This window comes from Felis catus, chromosome D1 (assembly GCF_018350175.1).
Source record: "Felis catus isolate Fca126 chromosome D1, F.catus_Fca126_mat1.0, whole genome shotgun sequence".
NCBI classification, from domain to species: domain Eukaryota; kingdom Metazoa; phylum Chordata; class Mammalia; order Carnivora; family Felidae; genus Felis; species Felis catus.
Genome location: NC_058377.1, coordinates 78,066,968 through 78,092,417, shown reverse-complemented (window position 1 = coordinate 78,092,417; position 25,450 = coordinate 78,066,968). Strand labels below are relative to the sequence as shown.

At 37.1% G+C, this 25,450-nt stretch overlaps 1 protein-coding gene across 5 annotated transcripts in view; it reads right to left on the bottom strand.

Moving 5' to 3' along the window:
• Positions 1-25,450, bottom strand: part of GAS2 (growth arrest specific 2) — a 131,398-nt gene that overhangs the window by 45,834 nt on the left and 60,114 nt on the right. For all 5 annotated transcript variants that reach the window (XM_019812192.3, XM_023239652.2, XM_019812194.3 and 2 more), the window contains exons 5-7: positions 21,584-21,647; positions 11,569-11,710; positions 4,415-4,522 (exon numbers count right to left, since the gene is read on the bottom strand). In XM_019812192.3, coding sequence (XP_019667751.1) covers positions 4,415-4,522; positions 11,569-11,710; positions 21,584-21,647 — 314 coding nt within the window. The remainder of the gene's footprint in view (positions 1-4,414; positions 4,523-11,568; positions 11,711-21,583; positions 21,648-25,450) is intronic.

Sequence of the window (25,450 nt, the reverse complement as noted above, 5' to 3'; positions counted from 1 at the left end):
CCCAGGTGAGGCCCAAGAATTTGCGATTCCACCAACTTTCTAGATGATGCCAATGCTGCTTATCTGGGACATCACTTCTTTTTTTTTTTTTTTTTTTTTTTTTTTTTTTTTAGTGTAGTCTTCCTTTTTTTAAAAAAAAGCAAGCTCTATGCTCAACATGGGGCTTGAACTCATGACTCCAAGATCAAGAGTTGCATGCTCTACTGACTGAGTCAACCATGCACCCCGCAGGGAGATCACTTTAAAAGTTACTATCATTTATATAGAATATTATCATCATTGAATTGGGACTGACAAATTGAATAGTACATTTTCATGGCATCTAAGAAATATTTCGGAAAACCCTTCCTACAAGCTTATACAGATTTATATTGGCACCTGACTTCTTGATACTGGAAGCCTGTGTAGAAACCAAGTAACTGAATGAACGAAAACACTGGAAAATGTGCACATTTCTCATCCTCAAAATCACAACTTTAGGCCTCAGATCCATGTATTTATATTCCAGAGATACATAGCATGGCCAAATGGTAACATCCAAACATCTGCCACCACAGAAGTCAACAAGGAGCTTTTTGGCATCATTGTCCAATTTCAAGTCAGTGAAACATAACTGAAATACCTCAGAGGAGAGAAAGCACTTAGCTTGCTTGTCCACCAGATAGTTCAAAAACAATGTCACCCACTGAAAGATGTAAGGCAAAAATCTGGCTTCAAGAAATTGTTTTTACATTTAGAAACAAGAGCATCGTGACTTTGTCAAGGGACTACTTGCATGCTTGCCTAAAAGACACAGTCAAAAATCTCAGACATTCTTTATATTTGGGTAGAAATTAGTCTCTCAACCTTAAATGAAGATATATATGTGTATAAACAAACATGCCCACATAAGCATACAGATGTGTGTGTGTACATAAGTACACATGCATAGCCAGATATGCAAAGTAGTCATACCTTGCTTTCTAGAAACTCACAGATAAGACATATGCTTAGCAAAGACAACATCTGCCAAAAATGTCTTCTAGGCTCTTTCTCTCTAATCTGCAAACATTCTTGTATTTTTCATTCTGATTTTTTCTTATTATATCTTTTTGAATGTATAAGGAGAAGTTGTGTTCATATACATAATAATCATAAAACCATACATAGGTAAGGTGATTGGGTGTTGTCAACAAACCTTGAAATCAGTTAGCAATGAACTTGTTAACTCTGGCTTATGTTGAGAAGTGTAGATCAAGAGTAAATGTACAAGGTACAGACTTATTCAGAGAATCTTGTATTTATGACTTTCTAAGGGGTAGAAAGTCTGTGTTTTGGCAATTGTATTACCTTTAAGTAAATGCTAAGCCAACAGTCTTAACAGACCTAAATGACTCTAAATTGCTCTTTGGATGGACAAGTTCACTATGGCCATATGAAAATACTGCTGTTCTCAGGATGGACAGAACACTAGGGGATAAATGATAATATACCATGTATATTTCACCATTTGTACATGTTACATAATAATATGCATAAATGTATTGACTTATAATGTAGTAAATATGACCATACCTTGCAGCCTCAAAAGAGATACAGCAAAGTTTAAAATATGCCCATGTTAAAAGTGCAAAAATAAAAACCACAGAACTGCAATTCAGGGACAGGGAGGAAATCCCCCCTAGTGTGTTTGAGATTTTGACTCTAGGCACTTAGTACTTAATCCTGGTGTTCAGAGCAACTTAAAGTTAAGATGTTAGCAGCAACAACCAATTGATCATTTGAAATCCAATACCCTAGGCATTTTGAGTAGTAACTGTCAGCTCCTTACAATAAGTGAGTGCAAAATGACAATCAATTAAATATGGTCTGCGCCACAAATCAAAAAGTATTAGCCAAAGTGCATACACATCAATGAGACTTTTTTAGCTCGTGAATTCAGTGTAGAAGAAGAAATAGGGAGACAGCATATAATGAAAGGTGGATATAGTCTTCATGTGAAATTTCAGCTCCTAGACGCAACAGAATGGGAGGTAAAGGGAAAGCAGAGACAAGGAGAGGGGTGTTTTTAAAATCAACTTACTCCATGGTGGGGGTGGGGTGGAGAATAGACTCCTAGCAAGCTGAGGGATAAGAATTTCAACGAATACGTATTAATATAATTTCATTTTTTGGCAAACAGTTTTAGTTTCCAATTTATGCAATGATAGTAAGTTTCCTTTTAAAAGGATTTGAAAAAAAAATGGACCAATTTTAAAGTGAAACCTGTTGTAAAAAAAAAAAAACAGTATAAATTACCTGTGGACGTTGCAAAAAGAGAAAGGGGAGGACTACGGGTCATTATAACACTGTTCTACAGCACTTGTCATAGCTGAGTGATGCCCTAACTTGCGGGGCCAGTCAGGGAATGACCATATCCCAGTTAACCCTCTTAGTGAGCTTGGAACATCAAAATCATGAAACTGAATGTGTGCGATATGTTCTGCTTTGTTAACTGACATTAAATTCAAACACTATCACTCAGGACTTGGAGGCAACTGTTTTCAGTAAAGCAAATCTCAATACCTCTAGAAACAAGCCATGAAAAGATTTCACTTGAAAGGAAACCATTTTCTGAACACAAAAACAGAGCATCAAAAAATACCTTATCTGTCCAATATGATATAAATTCAGGTTATTTATAAACGTGGGTATTAAATTCTCAGACCACTGACTCAATATGGAAGACCAGACAGAAATAGACATATGTGATATATATTTTTGCCTAAAGATATTGGGTTACATTATAGGGAAATGCATCTAATTTACTGATCATGTGTTTGTTAACATTTCTAAATAAATGAAGCCCTATGTTTTGATTCCAGGCACTAAGGCCTAATGTTCTCAAGAAGCATGAGTTTCAATTGAGAAAGATCAACCTAGTCAAATGTAAACACATTTGCTAAATCCTTATTTTTTAATGTACTAAAGCAAAAGAAGGCAGCTTGGCAAAAATAAACATGTATGTAATCTTTGTAATAAGGAATTCGAGAACAATAAGCAATTACTAAGGCAACTGTCTATCTGGGCGAGGACATTCTTGCAGATTTGTTCTCAAACCTCTAATGGTCACATATCATTATATTTTTTTCATTGCCATTACAAAGCAAAATAGCAATTATTAGCTGGAAGTTTTTTAAAAAATCAATAACATGGCTCTAAAATTAGATTAAAATACAAAATGATTGACATTATTTTTGAGGACGAATTATGATTAAATTTTTCTTCTAATTATATGCTGTAGAGCCTTAAAAAATTCTCACGTGAATAATTTTCAGTCAAAAGTTGAAATTAAGAAAACTTTACAGTGACAAAATTGCTACTGGGTCATCACTGACTTTGAGTATTGTTAGGCATTTTCATTGATGGTACTTGATGTACACATTCATTCTGCTCTACAAAACAGAATAACAAGCAAGATACTTCAGCTTATTCATATGAGAGAATACAGTTCCTCTGAATCATAACCTCTGTTCTTTAGGAAATGACTAAAAAATATGGTAGAAAAATACTTATGAATTGCAGATTTCTAGGTATAGGTCAGTACTATATTTTCATCTTCTCGTTTTTGAAAAGAAGAATCTTGGTCTTAGGAAAAGTCACAAACTTATTTTGAGATTAAATGATTTTGATTATTAACAAAACAGATCAAGTGAAAGGCATGAAATGTTACTTTGAGCCCCTAGTAACAGCCTAAAACCTCTTGTGGTATCTAGTCAGATTTTTCATTAGTAAAATGGACATTAATGATTGTAAATGATTGTAAAACGGACAGAGACCACCAGAACATTCATTGGCACACATCCACGTTTCTTTATTCTAACCCAGAACACTAAGTGAGAAATGGCGGTCACTATTTAACCATGCCATTGGAATGAGCTTTCATTCTTCTCGCTCTGGTTCATTACCCAAACTTCTGAACCCAAATCATGTTCAAATCATTTGAAAGTTACCAGAACCAATAGGATGATCATGTTCTAAACTTGGAATATGGAAAACTAGGACAGAACACTATTTCTGTTTCCCATGGGGATGGGAGGCGGAGGTCGGTGGATAGTGGTGGTGGTGGGGGTTAGTTCCTTTGAAACTAAATGTGTAAACAGAAAAGGAATTTGATTTTTCTTTTTCTCATTCTACTCGATCTCTATGATTTGTTTGGTGTGTGTGTTTGTATCTATGTAAAAAGAGAAAGATAGTTCTATTTATTTAGCCCTCAGTAGTAATTATGTATAATACATTTAAAAACATGTTCATACCTGGTATCTTCCAATCCAACTGTAAACACCATAAGGGAAGTTCTTGCTTAGTTACAGGTCATATTTCCCCTATAACCACCAACTCCAGCCCTGAATATTCTCATAAAGGACAAGATACCAAGTAAAAAGTAAAACTTTACCCTAATGAAGAGGATCTTTTCTCCCACTCGGTATCTTCCTTGGGAGAGCCTCTCCACACAGAATTTGTTCGGGCATTTGCAAGGAGGATCTTCAGAAATTCGCTTCACCTGAAAGAGAAAAGCAAGCAAGTTCATTTTCCTTAATCAGGTTCCATTTAGATTGATTTTTTCCATGGGTTCAAAGGCCCTGGACCATTAATGTTTTCAAATTTGTTCTATATTAAACTATGGACATGATATGAGCACAGAAATATCACATTACACCCTAACTATGTAAAAGTCAGGCCCTGAAGGCATTTTCTGAAGGCCAAATAACTGCACTAAGGCATAAGTTGGATGATGACAATAATAATGATGCTGGAGGATAATGATGAGCAAATCCCTTGGCAGTGGAGGAATAATGAGTAAGGTTCTCACTGGGGAGAATTAAAAAGATAGTGTACATCCGGTTGCCAAGATAAATAGATTGAAAGCTAGAACAGAATGTATGCTAACAGAGTAAAATTTCCTTACTATAATTGTGATGATATTAATTTTACCATTTTAAAAATAAATGAGAATTAAATTATTATTTTTTAAAAATGAACCCATTGTTTCATATTATTTTGAACTCTAAGATTTCCTTTAGGAAGTTGTCTCTATTTCACCCAGAGTCACCCAGAAATTCACTCCACCTCAGTAAACCTCACCTACCAAAACCTATTTGTGTGGCAGTATCTTACAATCTACATGTTATAGAATTCATGTCTGAATATCGGAGTCCATCTCTATTTTCTCTATCTCGCTACTCTTTAAAAAATACATAATCTAAGTGTTATGCACACAACACTTATAAACAGTTGTGGCTCTTAGATGATAATGGATAATCCATGATTTTAAAAAAATTTTTTTTAATGTTTATTTTTGAGAGAGAGAGACAGACAGAGCATGAGCAGGGGAGGGGCAGAGAGAGAGGAAGACACACAATGTGAAGCAGGCTTCAGGCTCTGAGCTGTCTGCACAGAGCCCAATGCGGGGCTCGAACTCACGAACTGTCAGATCATCACCTGAGCCAAAGCCGGATGCTTAACCAACTGAGCCACGCAGGTGCCCCTGGATAGTCCAAGATTTTAGGAACAAGTTTATACTTACGTTTTCCTTGACTGGGAAGATGCCATGCTGTATCTCATAACTGTCCTCTCTCCAACTAACCAACCGAACAAACAAACCAGAACAATAATTTCCTGTGTTTTGAGCCAAAGTCACCATGGAAGAAAGAAAAGAAAGGCTACCATGTGCCGCCTGCATTTGAGAAGCTAGATAGAACAAATTTAGATTCTAAAAGAATTCACTTGGGCTCTCCTCACCCAAATTCTTTCTACCACAAAGATATGGTTCCTGGAGCTTTGTCATTTTGCATTTATTTATTTTGAGAGAGAAAGAGTACACGCAAGGGAGGGTGAGAGAGAGGGAGAGAGAGAAAATCCCAAGCAGGCTCCGCACTGACAGTACAGAGCCCAATGCAAGGGTTGAACTCAAGAACTATGAGATCATGACCTGAGCCAAAACCAAGAGTCAGACACCTAACCGACTGAGCCACAGAGGTGCCCCAGGAGTTTTTTTCATTAAAGAAACTCAAATAGTCCCTCAAGTCAATGTCTGACTTTAATCAGCCTTCCACTAGGTAAAAACCACGGGAAGAGTGACACACGAACACACGTGCATGTTGGTGTGAAGGACTCAAACAGCTTGGTTTCCCTAGAATAAGAGAGGTTTTAGAAAGAATGGAAGCATAAGACACTAGAAGGAAAACTAGAAAGGGTGGAGGAATCCTGAAGCAAAACTTACCTTAAGAACTATACAATATGCCTCAGTGAAGACCTATAAAGAATTAACACTATTGCTGAGGGAAAGAGAATCAACCTCAGGATGTATGTTTTCATCAGCCCCCTCCAGAATCCCTGATGTTACCAACATAAAAACCTATAACTCTTGGTACTTATTTTTACCATAGCAAATTGTGTCTCAGTTATTGGTTAACCTTAATGTCTCTTTGCTTGATTGTGAGTTACATTGGGTTAAGATAATATCTCACTACAGTTTTAACTTCTTGAAATAAAGCATGATGCCTTAATGGAATATGTGTTCAATAAATGCATATTGAATAATAAATGAATGGTAAATAAGACATGTACCTATATAGGACACAGGGGGAAATTAATGCAATAAATCAAGACTGGATTCAAAGAATAGTAGAAATGGTTTTCACCAAAAAATGAGGAAGCTACCTAACAATCATTAAGTTAGTGATTGGGCCCATGTCTTTGAGTAATGAATTTTTTGTACTGTATAAAACTTGGCTCACAGCTATATACACCCCCCCACCCCAGTATTAAGAGAATTCTGCCCCTAGGGATTTTTTTGAAGGGATATTCTTGAACAAGATGGAAATTATCGAACAAGAAGTACAAAAATTGGGTAATACAAGTGTCATTCCCTTCCATTATGAGGAACCACATTCTGGGGTATGGAGGCGTCAATGAACATAGGCTGTTTTCAGAGTCCCTCTATGTGTATCTCTTTCTATACATGTTTCTTAAAATGTCTTTAAAATATAGATGTATACATAGTACAACTATATATAAATTATGTTGAATTTATACCACTGCTAATTTATACCACAACTTTTCACCCCAATAAGGGCTTCCGTAAGAAAGGAAGGAAGGAAAGAAGGGACAGATGAAAAGAAGGGAGGGAGGGAGAAGGACTTTGGCCATCCAGAAGAAAATCAGGCAGTAAGCATTGTAAAAACACATGGCCCAAACTTTAGGAGAGCCATACTTGGCACAGCTTCACTGCCACATAGTAACTGGACAAAACAGTAGACTGGTGTCCAAGTGGTTCCTCTGCTAAGACAATACAATCACAATTATATATGGAAAGTATTTCCGCCTTGAAATGTTCTTATACAAAACAAAGAAACTATTGGGATGAAATGAAGTAAAACACAAGGAACATTTTCTCAAGTGACCTGCCCTTCTCCAGTGCCTTCCTAGCTTTGAAAATGGACTTGTTTTTTTAAAACCAAGGGCTTTTTTGTAGTTGTGTGAGGGGTGGAGGCAGAAATGGAAGAGACAAGGCCAGACTGTGGGTAGTGGAAATATATTGTTAAGTCAACAGTTACTGATGACATCTGTGCTTCTAATATTACCTTGGGATAAGTCAGTCTGGCAGGTGTTCTGTTTTTGGCCAGGAACCCAGCCAATTTTCTGCTGAAATAGGATTTCAAGAGGAGCCTGATTACTCAGAATTATACTATCTCTCATCCCCAGACTGAGGAAGTTGATGGAGAAGAGGAAGAAAGTAAGAATGGTTTCTTAGAACTGTATTCAATTCACTGTGTGGGAATGCGCTCACCATGAGGGAAGGCAAACAGAGAACTCAACCTAACCCCACTGTTTTATCACAGCTGATTCCCTCTATCAGGACATCTGGAGAATATATTCATCTGAATGGACTCCACTGTGTTTCTCTGATGATATCTTGATTAAAGAAGGTGGCACAGATTATCTGCATAAAGGTCACCAATTTTTTTTTTCAATTTTCCACAATTTCTCAAAAGAAATGTGAGGAAACATTGGAAGTTTCAAACTGGCAGTTATTGCTGGAACTGTTCATTGGAATATGATATCTTAGCACAGGTCAGCTTCTCTTTCTTTTTCTTTACTCTTTTCTCTTCCCTCTCCCCCCTTTTTTCTTCTTTTGCTCCCCGTCTTTCTTCTCCTTCCTTTCCTTTTTTTTTTTAGTAAAATAATAACTTTTCCAGAGTAAAAATAGCCAATATTATTAAATAAACACAGGGACTTTGCAAGCAATTTCTATCTTATACCTTATTCTATAGTGCATTCTGCAGTTCATACTTTCAACTCCCCAATGGCTATATATGCCTTACATACAGTGAAGCAGTTGCCATAGGAACTCTATCTGACATATGAAGCTCGGATTTAAACCATTAGTGAATCTCAGATTATTTTTTGTCTTTGTTCCACTGTCCCTGAAATAAAATACGCCAATGAGAAACTATCACTTAAGCAGAATGTGAATATTTCAATGCAGTTTCCCCAATGTAGCATGAAGGAGACTGTAAGAGACTCCTGTGGCCAAATAAGTCTGGAAAATTCCAGATTAAACAAGACCGTATTATAGAACTCACTAGTGCCTTTGACATGCCAAAGAGCACTGCCAAACTCCAGATAGGGACTGTAGTAAGCTGCATTTCTCAAACTAACATAACCATAGAATTGTTTTCCCCATGGGGCATCTGGCAGTGTGTTTGATTAAACATTATTTGAGAAAGGCTGGTTTAAAGACTTTTAAAACATAGTATTCTAGCTGGCAACAATACAGAAATATCCACTTTACACATTTCCTACATTCAGTTAAAACCCCTTAACTAAATAGATGGTTATGTTCCCAAACTCCATTTGGTAAATGTGAAAGGGTGTTTAAAGCTCTTCTGAAATCCCCTTCTTTGTTTGCAGTGGAGTGAGCAGAGCCTGGAGTAGAGAGAACCACCACAGAGTGACAATCTGGCCATCTTAAAGACAGTGCCCATCTCATTCTACTCAGCTGGAATATTGGCAAAACTTTTCAAAAGTCCCTTTCATACTTATTGCACCACCTTCTCCCTCCTGTCATTGTTCTCCTCTACTCAAGATGAGGATGATCACACACTGGACAAGCTGGTGAAAAAAATGGACCCTTTCTGGCTGCTTCTCCCAGGTTCATGTAAATGGCTTCAAGTGGCAATGTCTCCACCCTCTGCAAAGCTACAGCACGGTTGAGTAGTACACATATCCCCAGAACACATGGCTTTTCTTCATAAATAGAAAAAAGGCAGAAGCTTTTTTAAACGTTTTTTACCTACGTTGTTAATTTATCCAGTGTGATAGAGTTGAATAAAATATGGTCCTGTCCCTGAGAACGAGAATTACACCCAGAGAAGAATGGGCATTTATGCCCAATAAGGCACATCCCTCATGAAATATACACAAAACTTTGGGGGCATCAAGGACTAATTTGTCCATTTTGCCTGGGATAAGAGATGCCAACAAAGTTTACAGGAGGCTGTGCAAACTGAATTTTAAAAGATGAAAGAGTACTTAAATGAACATTCAAAGGGTGAGTGAGCAGAATTCTGGTGAGGAAAGCAAGTGAGGAAAAACACAGAATGTAAAATTTCCTTAGAAATTTGGGATTAGCAGACATGCTTACAATGGATATATCAGAATGCAAGAATAAGTCCAGAGGATAAAAAGTCAAGGAAAGACAAAATGGGCCAGAACATGGAGGGCTCACGTAGCATATAAATGAGTTTGGGCATTACCTTGGAATGTCACAGGGAACCCCTATATAATTTTAATCAAGTCTGAGTTGCATTTTTTGCTAATCATTCTGGTAGCAATAATGTTCAGGGGAGAAAATTATAAGAACAGAAAACAGTACCAAACACCAGAAAGTGGTCTCATAATTTGAGAACTAAAAAAAAATTCATTTGGTTCAGAAATTTACTCATTAAAAGTCTAAGCATTGACTTGGCCAGAACTCTACATATAACGCACTGGAGAAAGTCAACAGAGGTCACAGCTAAGACAAAAAGGGAAAAAAAAATCAAGTGCAATAGCCCCAGAGAAACACTTTATAAGAAAGACTAAAGGAACATCTTATTCTAAAATAAGTTGAATCCAAGAAGTATAGCTAGGAAAGGAAAAAAAGATGTTCTCATCATTTTATAAATAACACACCATTATCTACTATTAATACGATATTTTATTTAATTTCCTTTATTTCTAATAAAAATGATAATTATGAGAAGCAAGCAAGGCATGTGACCAAACCTAAAAACAGTCCTGTGGTTATAAAATCCTTTTAGATGGCATTGTATTAACATGCCCTGCTTAGTCTTTAATTCCTGAGTGGATTGAACAAAAGAAAACTCAATTAAATTGGTATTGGCTAAGATACCCTGACAAGCTAAGGTGAAGCTTGTCGCCCTTAGAAATGGAAATTCTCAATCTGTCAAACTGTTGCACTTCTGCTTATCTGAATCTGCAATATAGGCCATTGTGTCACATGGGGAAAGCAAAAGATGAGGCAATGTGTCTGCAGCCTATAGTGTCAGTCAGCCATTTCCCCAGCTCTTTGTAGCTCAGACCCTAGAGAAGGAAACCAAGCTATGGGCCAGCACTGCTTTGCAGTCCTGCCTAGCCCACATAACTGGTGTTATGGTTGTTGCTAGTTTCTAAGGACTTTGCCCATGTCGGAGACATACTTCAGTCTCACATCCCTAACGTAACCAGTTTTTTGAAAAGTTGCATCAGTACTTTTTAGATTTGCACTCAAATTAGATGTGCTGGGAGATGAATGCTTGCACATCATCAAACACGCTTCCTATAACCAAAAGCTACTTTTAACAGACAACAGAGGTAGCCAGAGCATTTTAATTCATCCAGTTTGCTGTTACTCCCAGAATCTGTTTTATGTGATTATGAGGGTATAATGAAACTATTCCCTAATCTGCCAAAGACTGTGACTCTGGGACTTTGCTAAGTAGAAGGGTGGGGACCCCAGACAGTTCACAAAGCCAGGTTGGGATCTAAGCTCCTCTCCCCGCAGCAGATGATTCAACCCCAAAGTTTCAGCTTCTTCAACAAGAAACGCATCCTCTGATAACAACAGCACTTGAAAAACAATGATGGATCCTGACCCTTAGCAGGCAGGCACCAAAGGGCCATTATGTTCCCTGTGGTATGTTTGTGTTCTCTTCTTTAACAAACCTCAAGATCTCATGCCTCAGGCTCCTTATCTGTGAAATGAAGAACCGTGAACCAAAACTATCAAGGTTGAACTGTTTGTAAAGGTAACTTTTAGGAAGCCAACTTAATTAGCCTAAAATTTTAGATACTGCTCAGTAGAATTAAGTGATACTTTATTGCAAATGACTGGCTCAGTTTTGAATCACAGATTAGCTACTTCAACTGTTGTAGCACTACAAACTTTTTCATAGGATTTCAAAATGAATTTCAAAGGTTAGACTGATAAGAAATTATACAGAATGAGTTCTGAAGTTCAAAAAAGACAAAGTGCTGGTAAGAAGTCCAACCAATTCTACTTACTGCATCATCCAGTAAGTTCCCCGTACTCTTTTTTCCAGAAGACTTTGATGAAGGAGAAGGTGAAGGAGAAGGGGCAGAAAGTGTTTCTTCTTGTTCAATCTCTTTTTCCAATTTTATCAAACCAGGAGGTTCCACACCATACCTTTTAAAAGACACCAGATCAATACACATGCATAACTTATAAAGATAGACTTGCCATATGTTACGTTTGATCATGAACTGCATAGGACCAAATTGCTGACTTTAAAACTAACTTTCTCTGGCATTGAAATGGTAAGTTCTTAAATTGGCATCCTTTAAAGCAGGAAAAAACACATATATCTGATTTAGATATATGTATCTATAGATGTGTGTTTTGAAGATATGGGTCTGTAAATAAAGATACACACACATACACACTTATGTTTAGATGTGTATACACACACAGTAATAGACATCTGACATATTAAGAATAAAAATACCCCATGTAATATATTGAGGCAATAACATGAATTAGCTAGCATGTAAAGTTTAGTCTTCAGCTTTTAGATTTACTAGCTTTGAGATTAATGTTATAACTGAATTTCTATTTTGAACACAAACTTGTTAAAGACAAAAATAGCAATCCCCAAGGTAAACATCCTTATTCGCTGCTAATTGTACAACTCCTATGAGCCCAGAACAATGTACTATGGGTTATACTGTGTCATATGTGATACTCTTAAAAACAACACAAGGAGGAGCACTTGGGTGGCTCATTTGGTTAAGCGTCTGACTTCGGCTCAGGTCATAATCTCGTGGTTCATGAGTTCGAGCCCAGTATCGGACTCTGTGCTGACAGCTCAGAGCCTGGAGCCTGCTTCACATTCTGTGTCTCCCTCTCTCTGCCCCTCCCCCGCTCATGCTCTGTCTCTCTGGCTCGCTCTCTCTCAAAAATAAAACAAAGTAATATTTAATAAAATTTAAAAAACAAGGGCACCTGGGGGGCTCAGTCAGCTAAGCGTCTGACTCTTGGTTTTGGCTCAGGTCATGATCTCACAGGCATGGGATGGAGCCCTGTATCAGGCTCTGTGCTAACAGTGTGGAGCCTGCTTGGGATTCTCTGTCTCCCTCTCTCCCTGCCCCTCCCTCACTTGTGCTGTCTCTCAAAATAAATGTCTCTCAAAATAAATAAATAAGCAAAAAAATTAAAAACAACATAATGAAGGCATATATAGGGGTATGGTGAAAGAAAATGAATAGGGAGGAAATAGAGTAGCAATTTAGAATAATAATATATTAAAAATTCTGTGTTATAAATTATCAGTGCCATAGGAGTTCAAGGAAAACAGAGATGTAGTTGTTATCAGCATTCTTATCTCCCATAATTATATTTTTCTTAGGCTAAATTTAAAATTGGTTTGGTTTCTTAGATGCATATCAGTTTATTTAGGTGGAGAAGACCAAAGATAATTCCAGAATTTGGGAGTTGTGAAGGACCTTTGAGATCATCTAGTTATACTCTTACATTTTTACAGAATAACAATCCAGACAGGGTACAGAACTAGCTAGGAGCAAGACAAGAAAATCCAAATTTTTTGAGTGCAGGGCTGAGCCTCTTTTTCTCTGAGATTTTAATCAGGTGATTACATGGAGAGGAAAGGAGAGGGGGAAAAAAGGAGAGAAAAAAAGAAAGAAAGAAGAGGAAAAAGTCCCTTGGAAATATTAAAAAATTGGTTACTAATAACCTACAAAGTAAATAATCTATATAGAGAGACTATGTAGAAGGTATGTCTACTACTTTAGTATGAATAGTATATTAAAAAGATCATTAAATCCAAAAGCTTAGATTATTGTCCTGTTCTAACAGCTTGTTACCTTAACTAACATCATCACATGTGTTCAGTACATACTTGTAAAGGAAGCAATTTCTCCACTCTTGATGTTTTGTTCTGTTGAGGGTGTTCAGTTAGTTTAATTCCTGGCCTCTCTCTTTCATTACTCACTCTTCTCCATCAAGATGAAGGAATTTATCAAATTGTAAAATCTAAGAATCAACTGAGCATGCTTGACTCAGTTCCCCCTTCTTCTAGGGAAGAGGCTGCCTTCAAAAAGGCCCCATTGGAAAACTCCACCTTGGGGCACTTGGGTGGCTCAGTCGGTAAGTGTCTGACTTCAGCTCAGGTCATGATCTTTAGATTCATGAGTTCGAACCCCATGTCGGGTTCTGTGCTGACAGCTCGGAGCCTGGAGCCTGCTTCGGATTCTGTGTCTCCCTCTCTCTCTGCTCCTCCCCCACTCACACTCTGTCTCTCTCCCAAAAATAAATAAACATTAAAAAAAATTTTTTTAAAGAAAACTCCACCCTGACTCATCTTTGTAATTAGGTAGTTAAACTGGCCAACTTCTGGAGGTCAGTTAAAGATGCTGAGCATGCCTGTCAACATGGATCTTATCAGTAATAAAGGTGCTATTTGATGTTCCATTTGCAACGCTCTTATTTCAATTTCTGATTTTTTTCAGAATTTAGAGGCTGAGGATGTATGATGTGTCAGAGGCTCTTTGAAAGCTGAAAACCTGGAATTTAGTACAAAACAGTTTAAGCTGCCACAACTCAACCGAACAATAGCCGTTTGGGGAAATGTCTCTAATGAACATAACCATTTTTAGTTACATAAATCATTAGCTAAAAGACCTAGGCACCATTTACTGCATTTTTAATGTTTTACATATATTATTCAGTTCATGGGACATAAGGACAGCATGCACTAGCCTGCAAATCTGTAACAGTGGAGCCCACAGTCTGATTCACAGCATCCCCAGGAGCTGGCATAGATCTTGGCACACAGCAGGTACTCAATGGCTACTATGTGAATGGAAAATACAAACCTCATAGTGTCATATAACAATGATTGGGGTTCCAAATATGAATGTGGTTTCATTATTCTGGATCTTTAATTGCCTATCATTGTAATAAAACATGTCAATAGTAAGTGCATAGAAATGATTTACCAAAAGTTTTTCCAGATTTAAAACCCCGTCCAAAACCAACCCAAATACATCTTTTGTTTTTCCTTTCTGCTACTTCATTAATTACACTGAACCCAACCCAGCATCTCATTACTGTTGACAAGTACCAACAACACTCACGTGGAGATTTGTGTATCATTTTTCCCTGAGGTAGACTTGAGCTAACTGTGCCATTGACCTATTCTTTAAATTTAGCAAGTCACTTAACCTCTGGAAGTCTGTTTTCTATCAGGAAAGTAGAAATGAAAATGGCCTGCCCTAGAGGTCCTATGGAACAGTGCAGGGAGGGAGGGAGAATGCTGGAAAAACAACTACTGCTGACCATCTTTAATGTATCCAGCACATTTGGGCATCTTGACGTACATTATTTCTGAGGCTCCTTTTAAGTTCAATGGAAAATAGAAATTCTGACTCCTGCGTTTTAATAATGTTAGAAGGAATTTTAAAGGAGTATCCATTATATGCTCGGTACAGGGTCTAATACATGGCATAGCCTCTGAAAATGTGTTGGTAATTGACATATCAAAGGTTGTACCACTAGGAAACTGCAGCACTAAGGTACTTTGGGCAAAGCTTTTGAAAAATATATTACACCACCAGATGAAATAATGTAACGGCCTGAATACTAAGATGTGAAGTAGTATTATCACTACTGTTTATATTATTACTATTGTTTGTATCCTTTACAAAAGAACTTATTACAGGCTTTCTTTATACCAGTTTCAACAGCAGAAAATATCTCAGTGCTGGAGTGTCACACAGTAAGTTACAAATTCAGCTTTGCTACTACCTCACCCTTTTTAATCTCCCTGGATTTCTTTGAATTCTTAGTCCATCAAGGCATAAAATTGTGTTATGTTTTAATGTTCTTAAGAGAATAACACAAACTGGGCAGTGAAGCTAGAGGAATTTAACACACTAGAATTCGCAGCCAATTAAAAGTCAGTCATAAGTAAAAGCATCATATTTCAAAGTACAAATTAAGCCAATTGGAAAATATGATTTCATTTGTAATTGTTGGTGGAATCAGGCCACCTTTCAGGAATAGGCTGCATAATTTCTTTTTCTTTCTTTCTTTCTTTCTTTCTTTCTTTCTTTCTTTCTTTCTTTCTTTCCTTTTTCTTTCTCTTTCTCTCTTTCTTCCTTTCTTCCTCCCTTCCTCTTTTCCCTTTTTTCCTTTCCTCCCTCCCTCCCTCCCTCCCTCCCTCCCTCCCTCTCTCTCTCTCTCTCTCTTTTTTCAAAGAAAAATAATAAAAAATATGTTACTAGAGTAACAACAGCCTTCACCATATCCAATACAAAGTAGACTTAGTTTGAATGAAGTTGGTAACAAAGTCTTATGCAGAAAACCTTGCCCTGGAGGCTTTTCTTTATCTGGGAATGTTGAAAATTAGCTCTGCCACTGAACATAGAAAATCAACACTAAGCTCCAAATCTCTGCTTATATTGGCTTTTAAATACTTCAAGCTGCCTAAGGTAGAGTCAGCTAGTCCCAAAATGCACACTTAAATACGGTTCATTGGCTTCCTGTCTGTCTGGAGATGTCAACAGGCTGTAAATCATGACATTCCCCTGGGGCTGGGGGCCCGCACCTGCAAGCCAACTTAGTCACCAAATAGGTCTTTTTTTTTTTTTTTCTACTCTCCAAAAGGCTGCTCCTTTCTGGTTTCCATGATTAATTCTATACCACTTCACATTTCTACTTTGCGAGGCTTTCACAAATCTATACTCTTCTGTATTCCTTTTTGGCTATAAGATTTTAGGGTTTTGGAAAAGAGAGTTTGTTGCTTTCCCACTGAATAAGGGTCAAACTAAAGACAGAAAGAAGGTTGAAGGCACAAAAATCTTCTGTATACTCCAGTTATAGAAGACTAGAGTGAGTAATGAAAGGGCAATGAATTTGGTTTTGTCTCATTGAAAAAACAATGCAAAGGGCTAGGAGAAGGCTCTTCTGGTTAAGGATTTTATCAAGCGGTTCTAGGAATGGTGTTTTTATTTTTCTGGCACATGACACAATTTTTGAGATTAGTCTAGATGACATGGTTTAGCTTCCAAACTGAGCCCTGAATGAGAGAATTCATTCAAACTATTAACTAGACTAGAATTTTCAAACAAAAGACATCCGGGGCCTATTTCACTAGAGTTAGGGGGAGACATTTAAAAAACTCCCCCTTTTTAGGGCAGATAAGTTTAGAGATAAATGAATAAGTTTATAGTTAACAGATAGTTTATAGGTTCTTGCAGTTTTGCCCATTTTTATTCTGTTTTGAAGTAATTTAAAGATAGATTTACATTTGGAAGGAAATTTCACCTACATGAACACATGTGATGGTCTTAGTAGTCAGAGTCAAGTGCTTTAATTAGGATGCATTAATTAATAAATTTTGTATAAGAGTATATTTACTTTAAGCAACATTTAATTAGGCCACGGATTGAAATAGGAGACTAATGAAAATATTCACCAAGTATGTTTCTTTCAAAAGGTCATAAATTTTGTTCAAAATTAAGGAAGTACTCAAAAATAAAAATATAAAAGGCTCCACTAAGATATTAATTATTGATTATGGCCCCAAACCAAAATATAAAAAAAAAGTGTTAGCATAAAGCTAATCTTAACTCTGCAGTCTGTAAGAGGGTGAATTTATAAGAACATTTTTCAGCAATGAATATCAAAGCATTGTCATTAAAAAGATCTTTCAGGGGCGCCTGGGTGGCGCAGTCGGTTAAGCGTCCGACTTCAGCCAGGTCACGATCTCGCGGTCCGTGAGTTCGAGCCCCGCGTCGGGCTCTGGGCTGATGGCTCAGAGCCTGGAGCCTGCTTTCAATTCTGTGTCTCCCTCTCTCTCTGCCCCTCCCCCGTTCATGCTCTGTCTCTCTCTGTCCCAAAAATAAATAAAAAACGTTGAAAAAAAATTTAAAAAAAAAAAGATCTCTCAAGTGTTTATTGACCTGTTTTTGCTGAGTGTTTTACTTTTCAAAAGAAAAACATGCATATTTTACACTCAGAAACTGACTTGGTTTCTGAAATATTAGCAGTGGGATTTCACTCTCCAGTGATGATAGCTCTATTTAGCTGAAAATAAAAGGAAATTTTACCCATGAGAACAAAAATAAGTGGTCTCATTCTCCCATCTCAGAACTCAGAGAAGCCCAGCTCCAATGGGGCTTAGCTGAGTGTTCCCAGGCAAAAGAACATGGCAGAGAATCAGAAGCATCCTGAGAATCATATCTGAAGTGATGTTGATGCTTTTAAGATAACATCTGTGTAATTTTAAGATGTAAGTGTTCACAATCAAATATAAAAAAAAGCATAATCTATCAGTGATTTTTTTAAATGCACACAAACTCACAAGATTGTACTAGAGACTTTGTTAGAGTCACAACTCATCTACTGTGTGTGCAAATTCATGTATTGACTTTTAAGAGCAAAACTGCCAGTTTTGGCTAAATCTGCCTTAACTCAATAATGTATGTAATCCTCTGGAGAAGTGGGGAGAGGAGGAAGCACAAAATAAAGATGTAGACATGGGTTTTAATACGTCTACAGAAAAATTTAGGAGTAAAATTAGATCACGTAGATGAATTTTCCTTTTTTTTTCCTTTAACTAATATGCTCCAACTTAGGGCTTAGGTAATGAGATTTGGGTTTATTGGGTTGTTGACTGTAAAACACAACTGACCTTCTATTAAAATAAAAATAAAAAGGTCTTCAAATGCGTGCAGATAAAATGTGCATACATTTATATTTATTTTTTTTATTTTTTTAATGTTTGTATTTATTTTTGAGAGAGAGAGACAGACAGACAGACAGAGCACAAGCAAGGGAAGGGTAGAGAGAGAGAGGAAGACACAGAATATGTAGCAGGCTCCAGGCTCTGAGCTGTCAGCACAGAGCCCGACGTGGGGCTCGAACTCACAAACCGGAGATCATGACCTGTGCGGAAGTCAGATGCTTAATCGACTGAGCCACCCAGGCTCCCTGTTTATACATTTATATTTTAATGTTCAATCTATCCAGTTGGCATTCGACTGTTTTACCTTATCCTGCACACAACAAAAGTAACACCCTGAATAACCCCAACACATTTCTGGTTTTCAGTGTAGGTGTGCAATACTTCACATCACCTAAATAGGTGAATAAAATAGCAATGTTTATAAATCAAGCATTGTAACATAAAGGTTATCTTAATCCTTAGATAATTCCTTTGTGAAAGTAGTAATATTTTTTTTTGTAATGCGAATAATTACTGCTTTCACCAGCTCACATGGTCATAGTGTGATGAGAAATTCAGCCACCCATTTCTATCACAGATGCTGCTGCTGCTGATGGCAGGATGAAAATTTGGGGGGTGATGGTTAGATTTATGGCATAGACTGCAGGGAGGCTTCAAAGATGTATACTTATCTCTAAACTCATCAACTTGTATACATTAAATATATACAGCTTTTTCTTTGCCAATCGTATGCAATAAAGTGCTTAAAAAAAAAAAAAGGAAAGAAAGAAATGGAGCAACCCAAAATCTCAATTTTGAAAGATTTGGGGAAAAAAACCCATAACACTTGACATGATCCTTCATCATGAAATTCACCATGCCATTATGATCCTCTTTCATTAAAATTAAAATTTTAATTTGTTTTATATACCATGGCAAGGGGCAATTTACACCAGATATGGAGATTTCTAAAGGGATTTTGTCATTGGGAAGCATGTCTTCTCCTTTGATGACTCAGTCATAGAAAGTTTACTTCAGCAGGATTCCTAATCAGAGTGTTCTGGTCATAAAAAGTGTAATTACAAAAAATAAAACAAACCCAAAACACAGGCAACTAATACAAATTAAAGAGGAAAATGACAACTCACAGCTAATTCTGCAGGTGGTGCAACTCCTTCTCTTTACCTCCATATCACAGCTTTCAGAACCATGATGCTTATTTCATTCATATATTTAGATTATGAAAGCAACAAAATGGAATCTGGCATTGTAGAATATTCTAGCAGTATAATTAAAATAAACAACTGAAGGACGCCTGGGTGGCTCCGCCAATTAGGTGTCCAACTTCGGCTCAGGTCATGATCTCACAGCTCGTGGGTTCGGGCCCCAAGTCAGGCTCTGTGCTGACAGCTCGGAGCCGGGAGCCTGCTTCACATTCTGTGTCTCCGTCTCACTCTGCCCCTCCCCGACTGTGCTGTATCTCTCTCTCTCTCTCTCTCTCTCTCTCTCTCTCTCAAATAAATAAACTTAAAAAAATTTTTAAATAAATAACTGAACAAAAAGTGTTCTGCCTACCCTTCTATTAAGCAGGAATTCTAGACCATCCATGTTTCTCTCACTTTACCATTTCAGGGACAGTTGCTCATTTACTGAGATTTTACTTGGTGTATTTTCCTCCTGCCTGAGTATTTAACTTCCCCCCTTTTAGGGGACATCTGTAGAGTCCTTGGTAGCCCTTTGACTCAAGGTTGTTTGCCCTACAGGTCAGAAGCCCCAAGACTGGTGGAGGAGTAGTTTAGCAGAGTCCTAGAAGCAACTGATAGCTTGGTCTTACTCCTTCATAGAAACCAAGAAGGTGACAGTGCTGTAGGGGAGTGGGGTTCCAGGAAACAGCTGGACACTACAAGCTCAAACTAAGCCCTAGTGGTAGAGAGATAGAGGCCTAGGGGACCCTCTCCCAAGGCCTTCACACAGTATCTGGGAACAGAGTGGGAAAGAATAGGAAAACCTCCAAATGTCTCAAATCGACTTTTTCACTTTGAGTGGAGCCTCAGTCAGATTTACTTTGAATTCTTTAAAAATAAAAAAGGGGCGCCTGGGTGGCTCAGTCGGTTAAGCGGCCGACTTCGGCTCAGGTCATGATCTCGTGGCCTGTGAGTTCGAGCCCCACGTCAGGCTCTGGGCTGATGGCTCAGAGCCTGGAGCCTATTTCAGATTCTGTGTCTCCCTCTCTCTGACCCTCCCCCATTCATGCTTTGTCTCTCTCTGTCTCAAAACCAAATAAACATTAAAAAAAATTTTTTTTAAATAAAAAAGAAAAAATCTTTCTCATACCCACTTATTGCGGTAAAGCAAAATTCACAGCTGATGTCCAACTGTTTGAGATTATGTTGCTATCACATTTTACAGAACTTGGAGTTATTTCTGATTGCAGGTTAGTTTCCCATCGGATCAAAACAAAACAAAACAAAACAAAACAAAACATAGGTCTATTCACTGCAGCAAGCTTCCTACCCACTGCTGTAGTCTGATGTGCACACCTTGTATTTTCTTTACCTTGATTTTCTTTATAAATTTCTTTGAGAATTTTCACCCAGAGCCAGCTCTCACTTTATTGGTTCATCTGATCTCTGTCTTAAAAGTATACCCAGATCTAGATGAAAACAGCATCTTCCAATCAATTCCTAAGTTTTATTTTGAATCAAGACTTCTTCAACCACTTGTATCCTCATTTCTAATTCTTTGGGTTTCATAGAACTGTCAGAGGTTCCATTTGGTCATTTGCCAGATAATAAAAGAGAAGACGTGAAACCAAAGCAGATTAGCTGAGGTAATGAAGTCCCTTTCTCTGCCTACTTAGCTAGGATTATGACTTTTACAATTACTCCTTTTTTCCTAGAAGAAAAGGATTCCAAACATCTCTCCCCTTATGAAGGATAATATTCTAGGACTGTCTCTAACCAAAATATGGAGAATAATTTAAAAACTATCCCCCTACTCAGAAGTAGAAGCTAAAAGAGCTGACAGGTGCCCGGGTGGCTCAGTCAGTTGAGAGAAAATGTATTGGATGGGAGGATATGCTTTTAGTAAATGCTTATCAGACATAGTGGCTTCGACAAGATCATGGTGCTAAGAATATTAGTGGCATGCTTCATTTTGAACAACTGCTCTTGAGCTGTTCGGACGGATTATATTGGAAAAAGTAGCTTCTCAAAACCCAGGTTAAATTAGCAACGAAAAACCAGCAAGCTTCTCAATCGCTTCGATGCTGAGGATGGTCCATGTCTTGACATAGTGGCAGCAGTTTGACCTACCTGGCTGCAATCCGGCCAAGCTCTAGCAAACAGAGACACACTTCTCTGGGTTGCTTGTGGAGGACTGAAAGACAAGACAGAGGTGGACACCTTTACAATAGAAGGGATTGTAAAGCAGCTCAATAGCGAACAGGCTTGCCAATGACCTCTCTTCCCTCATGCTTCCAGTAAATGAGCTAGTCTTCATTCTGACATTCACAGAAACCATCCTATCCCACGATACACTTAGCTCTACTAAAGTCTTAAAGCCCTTTCAAAACTCTGCCCAATATCCCTCCTCCAAGCCATGAGTCTCAGGAAATCTCATCCTGAGTAAATCTCCCCCGGAAAATGCTTTATTAGTTAATATTAGCAAGTCAATATTGGAAACACAAGTAGCTGTATTATGATATAAATAGTTGATATTTTAAAATACATAGTACATGAGGCAACTGGGTGGCTCAGGAGGTTAAGCATCCAAATCTTGATTTCAGCTCAGGTCATGATCTTACGGTTCATGAGATCAAGCCCTGCATTGGGCTCTTCACTGATAGCGCAAAGCCTGCCTGGGATTCTCTCTCTCTGTCTCTCTCTCTCTCTCTTTCCCTCTCTCAAAATAAATAAATAAATAAACTTTACAGGGGGACCTGGGTGGCTCAGTCGATTAAGTGTCCGACATCAGCTCAGGTCACGATCTCATGGTTCATGAGTTCAAGACCTGTGTTGGGCTCTGTGCTGACAGCTCAGAGCCTGGATCCTGCTTCAGATTCTGTGTTTCCCTTTCTCTCTGCCTCTCCCCTTCTTGCTCTCTCTCTCTCTCAAATATAAACATTTTAAATAATTAAAAAAGAAATAAATAAACGTTACAAAAATGATTTAATTTTTTTTTCCCCTAAAACACACAGTACACAGAAGACAGTGGAGCAAAGACTAGACTTTGCAAAATCCTGAGTCTATCTTCACCAGTGATTTGGGCAGAAATAATGCAATGAATAAGGAGAAAAATTATATAAGAAAAATTATCCTTTGTTATCTGCCAAGCAATAACATCAAGTGAGATTCTGAAATTTGATGTCCTTCCTGATCAAGTCTGGTTAAATGGTACTTTAAAATGATATACTTTCAAATGAATGGATTTGCAAATACATATATATATATATATATACATATATATGTACATATATATGTATATATATACTATCAGCTAGCTTTGCCCATAAAATGAGAAAATTAGAAGACTGTTCTTTGTTTGGATCAAATTCTAATATAATCTCATGTTTTAATAAAATTTGCTTTACTAATTGCTTTGGACACATTCAGTAATGCTGTCCAATCACGCTTGCATTTGTTGAGTCTACCAAAAGAGTATTTCCTGCTTGTATTGCTTTCTTTTAAACAAAGATTAGATAATTTTAAAAATATTATTATATATATCACCTAATAAAGTCAACAGATACTGAAAAAGATATATTGACTTAGAGAATGGTCTTTACATAGACAATATCCTGATAAAAGAACATACTGGCTTATTGATAGTTTATTGATCTATTTTAAGAAAGTAATCTTGCTTTAATTCTTAAACATAGAATTTTATAATTCCATTTCCCAGCATTATTCTATTCCTTTAATTTAAATATCTAATTCTTTCTCTCCACAGATTATGGTAGGGGCAACATTTGGTTCACTGATGCCAGAGTGGAATTTGTTTGTGATGAGTATAAAACGAACATTTACTTGGATTGTAAACGTATATAATTTCACTTGGCTTTAGACGGACACAATTTTGTCATCTTGTCATAAAATGTCACCTTTAAAGCTTTTAAATTAAATTCTATTCCCACCAACAATGCTCCTTAAGACAGAATTATGGAAAAATCTCAATTATAGACTATTTCAATTCTTGGTCATATAAGTTTTAGCTGACCATCAGTGAATTCCCCTAATCAAGAAACCTAAAATTATTTCTAATTAAAAGATCTTAAAATAAGGATATTTACTACTTCCAATTTCAAATGCACTACTGTTTGACCCTGGCTGGAATGATACAAACATCACAACTTTTGACATATTAAATCGACTTCAGTGCAATATAACATATGGACTGTAATATCACATAGGCATCAATTTCAAAAAGAGAACAATAACAAACATTGGAAAGCAGAATCTAACAAATAAATCAATCTTCCTGTCTAGATAATCAATTCTTTCTGATTCAGTCTTTAATAATAAACAGGAGTTTTGAGTGGAAAAAGGAATATACAAAAACTGAGGAGAGGAAGATTTTCAAGGCTCTGTTAATACCCTCATCTTCGGTGAAAGCTGTGTGAAGCAAGTGGCTACGCACCAGGAGATGTGGATAAAATCTCATGCGTTTCTTAACGGAAATGGTGTCAAAATATATAAATTACTAGTGAACTGACCAAATTGTGTCAATGTGCAGTCAACACCCAGATATAAAAAGTAATACCTGACCCAACTATACTGATTCCTTAACCAACTCATTATACATATTTTGAGGACTATGTAAGCACTGGGATAGATACACTTTATGGAAAATAAAATTCATCCTGAAAAGAACAATCATGTGCTAGTAAAGGAAAGACAGTGTGATATATAAGACACTTTTCAAGGGCACCTGGCTGGCTCAGTCGGTTAAGCGTCCGACTTTGGCTCAGGTCGTGATCTCACACTTGGTGACTTCAAGCCCCACATCGGGCTCTGTGCTCATAGCTCGGACCCTGGAGCCTGCTTCGGATTCTGTGTCTCCCTTTCTCTCTGCCCCTCCCACTCTCTCTCTCTGTCTCTCTCTCTCTCTCAAAAATAAACAATAAAAAAAAAAAAAATTAAAGGAAAGACACATTACTGTTGTGTACTTCTTTGCTTCCTCAACAGAGCTAATCAATTTAAAACAGGTTTAGCATGCCCAAACTCAGATGTTGAATCTACCATGGACTCATCAGAAAATTAATTTTGGCAAACTAAAAAGTGACTGCATGATTCTTCATATCCTTAACAGATTCAGCCTATACAATTTAAGACAAATGAACCTCTTCTTCAGCATCATTTCTTAGGAAAAACTAGTAGAATGATAATATTTTACTGCCCAGTTTTCTTGGAAATATATTTTATAAAGGAAAACATTGCTTCAAAACCACACTTGTGCTATTGTCTCACATATTAATGGCTTTTTTAATTGGCATATTATAACTGGCTCATAATGGCCAACCGCCCCCCCCCCTCAAAAAAAAAACAGTATCTGATGACTAATAAGCAATGAATGAGATGAAGCTGTACAGGTGCAAAATTTAACACAAAACAGTAATGACTCAATAAATAATATATCTCAAAACTCAAGGATGATGACAATCATCTGGTGATGATAGTGGTTTTGACAGTGAACTAAATAAAGACTAAAACTTTACCTGGTGTCTTGAGAAAATGCAAATTATGGCAATGTTTGTTTAATTGTAAAAGCAAATATTCTTCCCCTATTGCTATAAAATTAAATTCAAGAGTCTTTAAATAGTATCTAAATTTTCCAAAGAGGTGACTTTATTTGGTTTTTGCACTGAAACAAGTTCTAAACTAAGTTAATAGAAAGAGATTCAAATCACAAAGATCTGAGTGTGAGTGTTCATGCTTACTGGCTGTATTCTCTTGGGCAGTTATTCTGTAAAATCTCATTTTGGGAAACACAACAGTTTACACCTTGCAATATTTTTGTGAGGATTAAGCCAAATAATATTTATTGTTATTCTTAGCATAGTGTTTGGCACATAGGAAAGATTTTCCCGAGGTTAGTTTTATTATTTTTTAAATTTTTGTTATAAATTCTTTGTTTAAAGATTCACTTCATTTAGCTTAGCCAACAATAATTCACTCATTTTT